We start from the raw sequence: 12798 nt of genomic DNA on the forward strand, positions 1-12798 counted from the left end.
TTTAAATGACATCAAAAGTTTACAATAGATATGATAAAAACAATATAGGGTGCTCCGGCACCGAATGTGGCACTTCTTGCTCGGCTATACGGTAGACGGGTAAGGGGCGTCACAATTATATGAGAGTAAAAGCGTGAGTCCTAACTCAGCTAACGTTTCTAGGACATTGATTCATGTTGATTTCATCATTAAATATACATATTGTGTCATAATTTCATGATAGATTAGGTATTGTTAAGAGTTTCTCAAAGTGTAGATATGTTAGTCGCAACATTCACATTTCCCTCACTACACACCCAGTTGAGTTCCATATTCTTGCACATTACAGTTGCATAATTTTAAGAAGTGCATGCAGGGATGCAAAAATAATTTTGTACAAGCATGCCTGTTTAACCTTTGAATGGAAATAGAAGTGCAAACACAGGATGATTTTTCTTTTTCAATTTTATTTTTGAAATAACTAAATATAATTTACTTGTACAAATTATTATTAAAACTCGGATCCCATTTGTATCCAACAAGAAAAGGAAATCCTTTTTCAAGAATTGCATTTCACTTTTATTTATGGATTTAACCATGAATTATTCAAACAACCTATTGTCAGCTAAGTAGATATGGACAGAGAAACACTCTTGAAAATTGACTGGCCTTCCATTTTCATCATCCTATATCTCCAACTCAATAGTTTATTAAATCCAAAGAGATGTGGACAGATTCCATATATAGATTGGAAAGTCAAGTCCAACAAGGGAGTACATTAATAATCTTCTCTTATTTGCTCCTCATATTTTTCTTGATCTTGACAACACTTTTAACGTTACTTGAAAATTTGTATTCATCTGTTCAACTCCCAAATTTTACAAGCTATGTTTGACCACTTCGCCAATTTAATTAGTCCTACTTTTGGAGAGTTTTTTTATTTTTTGTGCAATCTTTTGACCAACTGAACCTATAAGGGGCACCAACATTTGCTTCATGTACAGCACAGCCTGCAAGTTCAAAACTCAAGCACTCACCACCCGTAAAACAGAGAAAAAGTCCATTTCTTTTTGCACTTCAACATTGGTTTTGCTCAATCCTTGGCAATGGAATATCAATATATAATTGGAGGAATTCTAGCTTTTATTTTGGGGTTTGTACTATGGCATAGATCGACAGGAATGAAGAAAACTAAGGAATCAAGGGAAAATGTCAGAGATGAAGTTGTGAAGAGCTCAGAACAAGTGTTATGCCAGTCGGAGAATGCCACGAATACTGATATTATTATAGTTGGAGCCTATGTAGCACGGAAACGGCTCCGAGTGCCGTTTCCCAGTGTCGGAAACGTTTCCGACGGGGAAACGAACTGACACGGCTCGGAAACGTTTCCGCCGCTTCAAAATATCGAATAAACGCGCTTTCCGCTGTTTAAACGCGTTTCTTTAAAGAAAATTAAAAAAAAAAAAAAATGGGTAGGTTAAAATCGATTACTTCACGCTCACAGTTCACAATATTCACCAACAACAGAAACAGAAAAGAAAGAAGAAGAAAAAGAAAAAGAAAAGGGAAAGGGTACCTTCAAGGCTTCAAGCGTCGCCGTCGGGTAAGAATCGCAAGATTCGCAACACCTCTTCTTTTTTCTTTGATCTGCCACTGCCATTATTAACTCTTTTCTCTCTTATCAACACTCAACAGAAGAAGAAGAAGAAGCAGAAGAAGAAACAGAAGAAGAAGCAGCAGGCAGCAGCAGCAGTCGCACTCGCCATTCTCCCAGGTAACGTTTCCCTTTTTTTTTTTTCCTTCCCCATTTCCCGATTGTGAAATGAATGAGGGCTGGGCTGGGTAATTAGGTTTATTAGATTGGGGTGGTTTTATTAATTTATTATTATTTAATTTATTATTTTCTTTATTATTAATTTATTATTTTCTTTTTCTAATTTTTTTGTAAAATAATTTTATCAAGTAATTTTTATTAATTAATTATAATTTTATTCTATTAATTAATCATAAATTTATCATATTTAATATCAATTTTTTTTCTCTAAATATATATTCCATAATTAGATTTTTCTCAAACTAAATTTGAGGAGTTATTATAAATATTTTTTTTTTTAAAAAAAAAGATAAAAAAAATTTTCCCAAATTCACTAAAAATTTTCAAGATTTGCCATATTTTTACAATCAACATTTTGAAGGAAATTAAGGACAAATGTAAATATATTTTTAAAGTTATTTTTAAAATTATAAAATTTCAAGTTTAAATTCTAATTAATGATAAATAAAAAAAATTCCAATATTCAAAATTTGTATTTTATATTAATATATTTTATATTTTTGTAATAGTTTATATATAATATGTTTAATATAATTTGTTTTAATGTATCGTTATATTATATATTAAAATTTTTCATAATATAGTCAATTTATTCAATTCTATTATTTAACTCTTTAATCATTTAATATATAATTTACATTGTGCTTTAATCCTTAGTATATAATTTGTTTAAATAATTTGTAAATTGTATAAAATTGCATTTTCTTTTTGTCATTTTGATAGGACAATATTTGAATGGATTCTTCAAACTCAAATTCTCCACAAGCAAATAGCACTAGTGGCACTTCTTCAAATACTAGGGAGGAAGAATTTAGTCCTCTATGGAGATATGTAACTAAATTAGAGAAAACTGGAGAAGGAGGGGGTAATTGTAAATGGATATGCAATTTTTGTGGACAAGAAAAGCAAGGGACTTATACTAGAGTGAGGGCTCATTTATTGAAAATCACTGGAAAGGGGATTGGTGTGTGTAAAAAAGTGAGGAATGATAGTATTTCTGAAATGAGGAAACAGGAGGATGAGGCAACAAACAAAATTACCAATTCACAATCTAGGCGAGTTTCTTTGCCTATTAGTATAACTTCTGTTCCTTCATTGAATATAACTGAACCAAGTATTTCAGCAGCTTTGAAGAAAAGAAGAGTTAATGATTCTCCTCTTGGTAGAGCTTTTGACTTGCAAACTAGAGCTCAATTAGATGCAGAGATTGCTAGAATGTTCTACACTGGGGGTCTACCTTTTAATTTTGCTAGAAATCCTTATTATGTGAGTTCTTATTCTTTTGCTGCTAATCATGTTTTGGGTGGTTATGTGCCGCCTGGTTATAACAAATTGAGAACCACATTACTTCAGCAAGAAAAAGCAAATGTAGAGAGGTTGCTTGAACCAATTAAAAGTACTTGGTTAGAAAAGGGTGTTAGTATTGTGAGTGATGGATGGAGTGATCCCCAGAGGAGGCCTTTGATTAATTTTATGGTTGTTTCTGAGTCTGGCCCCATGTTTATCAAATCTGTAGATTGTTCTGGTGAAGTGAAAGATAAGCAATTTATTGCTAATTTGCTAAAAGAAGTAATTGATGAGGTGGGTCATCAAAAAGTGGTACAAGTCATTACTGATAATGCTTCAAATTGTAAAGGTGCTGGAGAAATCATTGAGGGAATGTTTCCACATATTTATTGGACTCCTTGTGTTGTGCACACTCTTAATCTTGCTTTGAAGAATATATGTGCAGCAAAAAATTTGGAAAATAATCAAGAAACTTATGATGTGTGTCACTGGATCACTGAAATCCATGGGGATGCTTTGCAAATCAAGAATTTTATAATGAATCATTCCATGAGGCTTGCAATTTATAATCGGTTTAGCCCTTTGAAATTGCTTTCAGTTGCTGACACTCGTTTTGCTTCTATTGTTGTGATGCTTAAAAGATTTAAACTTATTAGACGTGCTTTAGAAGCAATGGTTATGAGTGATCAATGGGCACAATACCGAGAAGATGACCAAGGCAAAGCTAGATTTGTTCGTGATAAAGTGGTAGATGAGGATTGGTGGGAAAAGGTTGTTTACATCATTGCTTTTACTGGGCCCATTTATGACATGATCAGAGTTTGTGACACAGACAAACCATGCCTTCATTTGGTTTATGAGTTGTGGGATTCTATGATTGAAAAGGTGAAGCAAGTTATTTTTGATCATGAAGGAAAGCAAGCAGATGGGTTTTCTCCTTTTTATTATGTGGTTCATCGAATTCTTGTTGATCGTTGGGCAAAGAACAACACTCCCCTTCATTGTTTAGCCCATTCATTAAATCCAAGGTAAATTTCTAACTTACATACTCATCTTCTTGTTCTAATTTTTTTTTTCTGAATTTATTTTCTTATTTTTGAAGATTTTATAGTGAAAAATGGCTTCAAGAGGGAGAAGGTAGAGTGCCTCCTCATATGGATGGAGAAGTATCAACTGAGAGAATTAAATGTTTCAGGAGGATTTTTTCTAATGAAGATGAGCGAATTAGAGCAAATGATGAATTTGCAAATTTTTCTTTGAAAAGTAGACCTTTTGCTGATCCTGATTCTATTGGAAGTATGTATGTTACAGATCCTAGGAAATGGTGGGCATGTTTTGGTTCTAATGCACCTTTACTTCAAAGGTTGGCTTTTAAAGTGCTTGGACAACCTACTTCCTCCTCTTGTTGTGAAAGAAATTGGAGTATTTATTCCTTCATTCATTCATGCAGAAGGAATAAATTAACTCCAAAACGTGCAGAGGACTTGGTTTTTATCCATAATAATCTTCGTCTTCTGTCCAGAAACTCCTCCCAATATTATGATGAGAAGACAAAATTGTGGGATGTTGGTGGTGATCAATTTGGAAGTATGGAAGATGTGGGAGTTCTTGAATTTGCCGACCTTTCATTGGATGAACCAGAGTTAGAGTCTGTTTTGTTTGATGAAAATGCAACTACATGCATGGAGAAGGAGAATGAGAAAGACAGTGAAGTTGAGGAAATGTTATAAATTTTATTATCTTTTCTTTTTTAACATTTGAATGTGTTGTAGTTGATATTTATTTCTTATAAGTATGAAACTTCTAAATATGTATTTTTATAGTTGAATTTAAATGTTGATTTGAACTTTATTTATTATTGAACATCTTTCATGATATATATATATATATATATATATATATATATATATATATATATATATATATATATATATATATAATTTATTTATTTATTTATTTATTTATAAATATACCCCTATATTTTTTATATTTACACGTTTCCCCCACGTTTCCGTTTCCTATGTTTTTTAAAATGCCGTTTCCCCGTGTCCGTTTCCGCGTTTCCCCGTTTCCGCGTTTCCGTTTCCGTGCTACATAGGTTGGAGCAGGTGTTGCTGGGTCAGCTCTTGCTTACACTCTTGGCAAGGTGAATCTAATCTTCTCTCCCTACTTTAGATGGCAATGTATAACAGGATAAAAATTCACAAAATTAGCGACCCATCAGGCAGATATTAACATTTAAACCAAGTTTAAAGTAAATAATAATAATAATAATAATAATAATAATAATAATAATAATAATAATAATAATAATAATCTCTTTTCCTTCCTTCAATTTGCAGGATGGACGGAGAGTGCATGTGATTGAAAGAGACCTCACTCTGCCTGACAGAATTGTTGGAGAACTTCTGCAACCTGGGGGTTACCTAAAATTAATTGAGTTGGGCCTTGAAGGTGAGTACCATATTATTATTATCATTATAATCTTTTATGGATTGTTGAATCAGTGTGCATTCCATCAATCTTTCCGTCTTGGTCATCTGTCATTCAACTTTTGCTCTAATTCTTAACATGCATGCTTGTTGCAGATTGTGTAGAAGAAATCGATGCTCAACAGGTATTTGGATATGCTCTTTACAAAAATGGGAAAAGTACTAAACTATCATACCCCTTGCAAAACTTCGATCAAGATGTGGCTGGAAGAAGTTTTCACAACGGACGTTTCATTCAAAGAATGCGTGAAAAAGCTGCATCTTTACCTAAGTAATAATCTTCTTTCTCCCACAGTTACTTCCTTCACTTTGCCATGCCTTTCATGTTCCAAATTATTGAATTCATGCTGCATAATTAAGAACATCACTTTATTACTTTCAACAGCTCATATATGTTCCCTTATTTTCATTTTAGTGTAACACTGGAGGAAGGGACAGTAACATCCCTACTTGAAGTGGAGGGGACAGTCAAGGGTGTGCAGTACAAAACTAAAATTGGTCAAGAACTTACTACTTATGCTCCACTCACAATAGTATGCGATGGATGCTTCTCAAATTTGCGACGCTCTCTCTGCAATCCTAAGGTAAAGATTATGTTTCAACTGGGAAACAAAAACTTCTTTCTCAACTTCGTTGATAGATTCCTAAATGTGTAGGTGTTTTCTATTTCATGAGTTTTAAGTGAAATTTGGAAACTTTGTGTTTATACAGGTTGATATCCCCTCTTGTTTTGTGGCATTGATCCTAGAGAATTGTGAACTTCCATACCCAAATCACGGACATGTTATTCTGGCAGACCCTTCACCAATCTTGTTCTATCGTATTAGTAGCTCTGAAATTCGATGCTTGGTTGACATACCTGGCCAAAAACTACCAACCATTTCAAATGGCGAAATGGCCAACTATTTGAAAACTGTGGTGGCTCCCCAGGTATACAAAGTTCTCTATGCATGCTAATGCATTTTTTTTTTTCATTTTGGCATTGATACGTATAGATAATAGTGCTAAGGAGCTCATAAAAATAACTCGATTTATGATGCTTTGAACTTTTTAATATGAAATTTGACGTGCATTTGACAAGTCATTTATCTTTTAATCTTTAGGATAATCAAGAGCTTTTATATGTGTTTCAGACTCCCCAAGAGCTACGTGATGCATTTGATTTTGCAATTAACAAAGGAAACATAAGAACAATGCCTAATAGAAGCATGCCTGCTGCTCCTTATCCCACTCCTGGTGCTCTTCTGTTAGGGGATGCATTTAACATGAGACACCCTTTAACAGGAGGAGGAATGACAGTTGCGCTATCTGATATTGTTGTATTGAGGAATCTTCTGAGGCCTTTCCATGATCTAAGCAATGTATATTCCCTTTGCAAGTATCTTGAGTCTTTCTACACTCTACGCAAGGTGATTAAATAATTTTTCACAAGTTACATATGAGCATTGTTTTTATAATTTCTAGACTTAAATTATTTAGGATCTAGTTTGGATAAACAATAGGGTAGTACTCTTGGCCACAACGGTGAGATTAAAATTGGTGCTAACCCTTCATATCCACTTCCATTCAGCCTGTGGCATCTACCACAAATACTTTGGCTGGAGCCTTGTACAAGGTTTTTAGTGCATCAACTGATCCTGCAAGAAATGAAATGCGCGAAGCATGTTTTGACTATTTGACTCTTGGTGGTGTATTTTCGAATGGACCTATTGCTTTACTCTCTGGTCTAAATCCTCGTCCATTGAAATTGGTTCTCCATTTCTTTGCGGTGGCTATCTATGGCATCAGCCGCTTAATAGTTCCATTTCCTTCAATTCCACGCATGTGGATTGGAGCACGCATGTGGATTGGAGCTAGAATGATCTCGGTGTGTATTGCCAATAGTACTTTCGATGATTTCCTATATTTAAAATGACTTCCATTAATATATACTTAAAGTTCTAATTTCTATCATATTCCTTTCTTTCTTTAGGTTGCATTAAGAACCATTTTCCCTATCATAAAGGCAGAAGGAGTTCGACAAATGTTCTTCCCTACAATGCTCACGCATTACAGATCTCAGGTTGTTTGAGAACAAGAAATGCAAAGATTTGAAATCAAAGAAAGTTGGTAGCAGTGCATCTTGCTTTTGGAGATAACCTAAGGATTTAGGAGATCAACTACGCTACGTAAATTTTTACATTAGATTCCTAACATATTTTCTTTGGCTGGAGCACATATAAATGTAATTACTTCATATTTTACTAATGAATTTTAGCTTAGTGATTTTATACTCATCTTTAGGACTATCAGATCTCGAGTCCAGTTGCAATTAGAGTCAAATACAAAAGAAAAATTGTGACGCCCCTTACCCGTCTATTGTATAGCCGAGCAAGAAGTGCCACATTCGGTGCCGGAGCACCCTCTCTTGTCTTGTCATGTCTATTGTAAATTTTAATGTCATTTAAATCTGGTAATTTATGTGTAGAATTTTTTTTTTATATATATATATCTTATTTCTGTGGAGACCCGGACAGATCCTCCTCTGTTTTATTAGTATTTGGTGGGTTCCACTATCACGTGTTAACATATTCATAGTCATCTCACATATTTCCATATTATATTCTCTTTTATCATATCATTTACAATTATTTATGAAATCTCAAAATGAAGTGTCATCTATTGCATTTATATGGAAATTCATAGATAATAAATTATAAGTTTTCATTTCAAGTCCAAAATAAAATACATCATAAACTAGTAATTACATCATGACTAGACATAATGAACCAAAATACTAGTCTACACATGGGCCCTACCAAAATACAAAAGACTGGTGAGGTGACGCTGATCGTTGGCAGATCTGGTCGGAACTCTGTCCGAATACTACTGTGGCGGCTGCTGATCTTCAGTACCTACGCGATGGAAAACCAACGCGCTAAGCATAACGCTTAGTGGTGCATAATTTATAATAACAATAATTAAACAATTGAATTAATATCTGCAAATCATAATTTCTGGGTCTTTTATATTTTTATTGCTCTTTGGAAACAATTAACATTATTGGGATCTTTCCTGTTTACTTATTGTATATTCAGTATTAATTAATTATTATCAATGCCCAAGAAACCTATAACAAATTATAAAAGCTGGATACACGGGAGTATATGGGTTAGACAGCCATATGTCTACCCAGTATACATCTGTCAGGCACGAGGCCAGCTGTCGGGCACGAGACCCGCTGTCAGGCTTGTAAAGCCAGAAATAAAGTAGGCACAATGGCCAGTAAGTAGGCATATAGCCTGTAGAACAATCATACCAGACATATATTATCAGTTCATGATTTTCTCGGTAGGCAGTACTGCTATCTGTAGTCCCCAATTGGTATACCAATTTATCCAACTAAATAAATAAGTCTAGGTATACTATGGGCAATTAAACATTTTTAATTATTTTAGCACTATTCACTGTTACTATTTTCTGGTACTGTTCATTGGTACCATTAATTTCATATTAATGGGACATTAGTCCCAATTTACATATTCATATCATTTTTAATATTTAATTATCCTTATGAGTATTTTAATTATCATATATCGCATTTTTCCCATGAACCTTTCTTTAGGTTCATGTTGATGTGTTATCTTTATCTAGGAATTTGACTAGGTTAGGATGTGTATTTAGTCACACTTCCTTCATAACAATTGCTCCTCTATGTTTAAACTTGAATTTCAGTTTTTGAATCACTGAATTTGGGGTTATAGAACTCAACTTATGGTCAAAATACCATAACTGGTCCGTTTGCCTCTAAGCTGTCCAGAATTTACAATTTCTGGTCAATAAACTTTGACCAGTCATTTGATCATTTTATTGTCATTTTTAGACTTAGGTTCCTTCACAAGATATGTTCCTCTATGTCTTAGGGACTCCCAGGTACAATTTCATAATTTTTCAAGCTTGGTATAGTGAGTTATAGTCAGTGTATTAACCTGGACTCTCAGTCCTATAAGAGCAATAACCAACTTCAGGGCAGTATGTTTGACCCTCTTTTTAGGGTCTTTACACTTAGAATTTGGCAAAGGTGTCTGAATCAATGTTATAGCCCTAAGTATCATGTTTCCAGATCATATTAGCACATCTCAAATGGAATTTCCTAGTGGGAGTTATGGCCAAATGAACACACGGGTATCAAATGGCATTCTGGGTTCAACTTAACATTTTCTAGATTTCAATTCCTAACTTTGGCTAATAATTTCCCTAGGATGCAATGGTTTCTAGAGCTTGGTCAAAACATAGAAATTGTTGTGCTATGTCTTATAAAACTTTTGGCACTAGTTTCACTCAATTTGCAGCTTTGGAGACCAAGTTATGGCATTTTTGCCAAAACTGGTCAAGCATACCAAAGGAACAGTATTTTTGGACAATTTCTGGGTTGGCAGTTTTAGTGACTCAACTTTTGCTAACAATTTGAATTGGTTAAAGGCAAAACTGGATTAAGTAGTCTTCATGAAAAGTGTAACCCTATGTCTAAACTTTCCATGGGTGAAAATTTAGGTCATTTGGACCAGTATAGAGAGAGTTATGACCAAATGAACACGTACTGTTCATTTGGTAATTTTCTGGGTTGGCAGTTTCAGTGACCCAACTTATGCTACCAATTTGAATTGGTTAAAGGCAACACTGGGTTAAGTGGTCTTCATGAAAAGTGTAGCCCTATGTCTAAACTTTCCATGGGTGAAATTTTAGGTCATTTGGACCAGTTTAGAGAGAGTTATGACCAAATGAACATGTACTGTTCATTTGGTAATTTTCTGGGTTGACAGTTTCAGTGACCCAACTTGTGCTACCAATTTGAATTAGTTAAAAGCAAAACTGGGTTAAGTGGTTTTCATGAAAAGTGTAGCCCTATGTCTAAACTTTCCATGGGTGAAATTTTAGGTCATTTGGACCAGTATAGAGAGAGTTATGACCAAATGAACACGTACTGTTCATTTGGTAATTTTCTGGGTTTGGTGCAGGGTAATATGGATTTGGGCAGTATTTAGGTCAAGTTTTGGACAGAATTTGGGCATGGTTTCTTCATGGAAAATGGGCTATGTTGAGTCTAATTTCACCTCCAATTGGCCTCATACCAATTGGAGTCACACATTTTTAGTTATGGGTCAATAAACCCACTAGACTCATTGAGTCCAAACCTGTAGAAAATTGACACTTCCAAAACTCAATCTCCTCCAACTTCCTTACTTCAATTTGCATGCAATACACTTCTATAAGCAACAATCTCATCCCAATTAGGTCAAATTTCAAGCATTTACACAAAATCTCCAAGTCATGTACACAAACCCTAATTTCCAAGTTTCAAACTCAATCAATTCAATCCCTTTTCACTTCTCATACATATAATCATATCAATCATTATCTCTAAACTCATTTACATTATTTGAACACAATAAAGCCCAACACATTTCATGGCTGCCAAAATTTGGGGACATCATGGGTTCATGAATTTCTTGTTAATTTCTTGAAATTTCCACTTATCTCAAGTCACTTTCAAGTATTAAAAGAAGAAGGAAGAGAGAAAAGCACTAACCTCTTGTGACCCAACTTGAAAATTTTCCCAAAACTTCAATTTTCCTTCTCCCTATGGGTACCTAGAGCTTCCTTATGATGTGGGCTAAATTTTTAATGAAGGGGACCATGGGTTTTGGTGGATAAATGAAGAGAAACTCAAGCTCAAAGCTTGAGCAAAAATGGTGGAGGGGAGAGAACATGGAGACGGCAAGGAGAGAGAGAAGAGGAAATGAAGAAGACTTGTGGTTGGTGAATTTTTGTCTCTTGTGCCTTATATATATATATATATATATATATATATATATATATATACTATAATTATTGTGCTTTATTTATTTATTTTTAAATGCCATAAGTCTATTTCCTTTCTTTTCTTTTCTTTTCTTTCCTTTTCTTTTCTTTTCTTTTCTTCTTCTTTCTCTTCTCATTTTCCAAATTCAAATTCATAAATTTAATTTATGTTAATTATTTTATTTCCTAATTTTAATTTGACAATTAAGTCAAAATTCACCTCTAGGGGCAAAATGACCAAAATGCCTTTCATGGCGCTCATCAGGTTATTTTTATTATTTTATACCAATTTATAAATTCTCTAAATTTTAATTTATTTTTCTCAAAATTTTTCCTATATTTTTTTTAATATTTATTTCATTAATTTATGTCTCCTCACTATAGTTTAAGTATAGTTCCAGACATCCTGACTGTCCGAACAGATATTAGTCGTCGGAACAGTAAAATATACGGACTACCTACGGTGAAGGCGTTACAAAAATCCTCATTTTTTGAAATATTGTAAATTATTTGTGCTTTCAAAATTTATTGGACTGTACTAGTTTATTACGTAATTATTCCATGCATATTTGAATGGATCAACCTACTTGGAACTTGTATATATTTGAATATTATTAGCTTTTTGGACTCGTAATTTATTTTTTTTACATATTTTTCTATTAAAATTTATATATATATATATATATTATAGTGTTATCATAGTATCACAAATATTACGTTTAATTATTTAAATTGAAATATTAATTTTAATGTCATTTTAATTAATTATATAAATAAAAATATTATCAATTTAAGAAATATTATTTTTTACTCGATCATATTTTTCTGAAAACTATTTGTCATATTATTAGCATATAATATTAGCTTAATTATAAACTTGAATGTAATATAATAAAAAAAATATATAACAATAAGTTTTAAAAATATAAATAGGTGAAGATGTTTAAAAATTAAAATAAATTAATGATAAATGCAAATATTCTCAATAAATTAAATTCGTTCAAATTCTATTATTTTATCTTTTAAAAAAAATAAGTTAGTTTTGAGTATGTTTTATTTTATTTTTAATATTTTAAAATAATGTTAATTTACGTAATGAGATTAATGCAAAAGAAAATTATTTATAAAATGTATTTTTGTTAATTTAGCGCATTACTATAATAAAATTTTCATTTTCATTAAAATGATATCTTGAAATTTTATATTGTCGTATTGTTTAGTATAAACAACTTTAAAACCTATTTAATATGTTATTTATTTAATATATTTAACAAGTATTTTATTTTAAAATTATAGATTATATTATATATTTATAAGTACATTATTAATTAAAATGCAAATATACTTTAAAGTATTCAATTTTTT

General features: G+C 32.6%; 1 protein-coding gene and 1 pseudogene across 2 annotated transcripts; both read left to right on the plus strand.

Annotated features, from left to right (window-relative positions):
* The first annotated feature begins 1085 nt into the window (after positions 1-1085).
* LOC131173218 (squalene epoxidase 3-like) lies at positions 1086-7663 on the plus strand (annotated as a pseudogene).
* Positions 1434-4955, plus strand: LOC110641901 (uncharacterized). 2 transcript variants are annotated; one of them, XM_058135217.1, is made up of 4 exons: positions 1434-1582; positions 1675-1753; positions 2537-4128; positions 4203-4955. In XM_058135217.1, exons 3-4 carry the CDS (start codon positions 2549-2551, stop codon positions 4828-4830), a joined length of 2208 nt encoding a protein of 735 aa, XP_057991200.1. In that variant the 5' UTR covers positions 1434-1582; positions 1675-1753; positions 2537-2548; the 3' UTR covers positions 4831-4955. The 2 variants fall into 2 exon arrangements, with proteins under 2 accessions (XP_057991200.1, XP_057991201.1); XM_058135218.1 differs by having other exon boundaries at positions 1505-1582; positions 1687-1753.
* Positions 7664-12798: the final 5135 nt, after the last annotated feature.

Source organism: Hevea brasiliensis, chromosome 14 (genome assembly GCF_030052815.1).
Source record: "Hevea brasiliensis isolate MT/VB/25A 57/8 chromosome 14, ASM3005281v1, whole genome shotgun sequence".
Classification (NCBI taxonomy): Eukaryota; Viridiplantae; Streptophyta; class Magnoliopsida; order Malpighiales; family Euphorbiaceae; genus Hevea; species Hevea brasiliensis.

Excerpts from the sequence above, each read along its gene's own strand:
- LOC110641901 (XM_058135217.1), top strand. The coding sequence starts at position 2,549 with ATGGATTCTTCAAACTCAAATTCTCCACAAGCAAATAGCACTAGTGGC. Across the intron at positions 4,129-4,202 it reads GCCCATTCATTAAATCCAAG|ATTTTATAGTGAAAAATGGC; the intron begins GTAAATTTCTAA and ends TTATTTTTGAAG.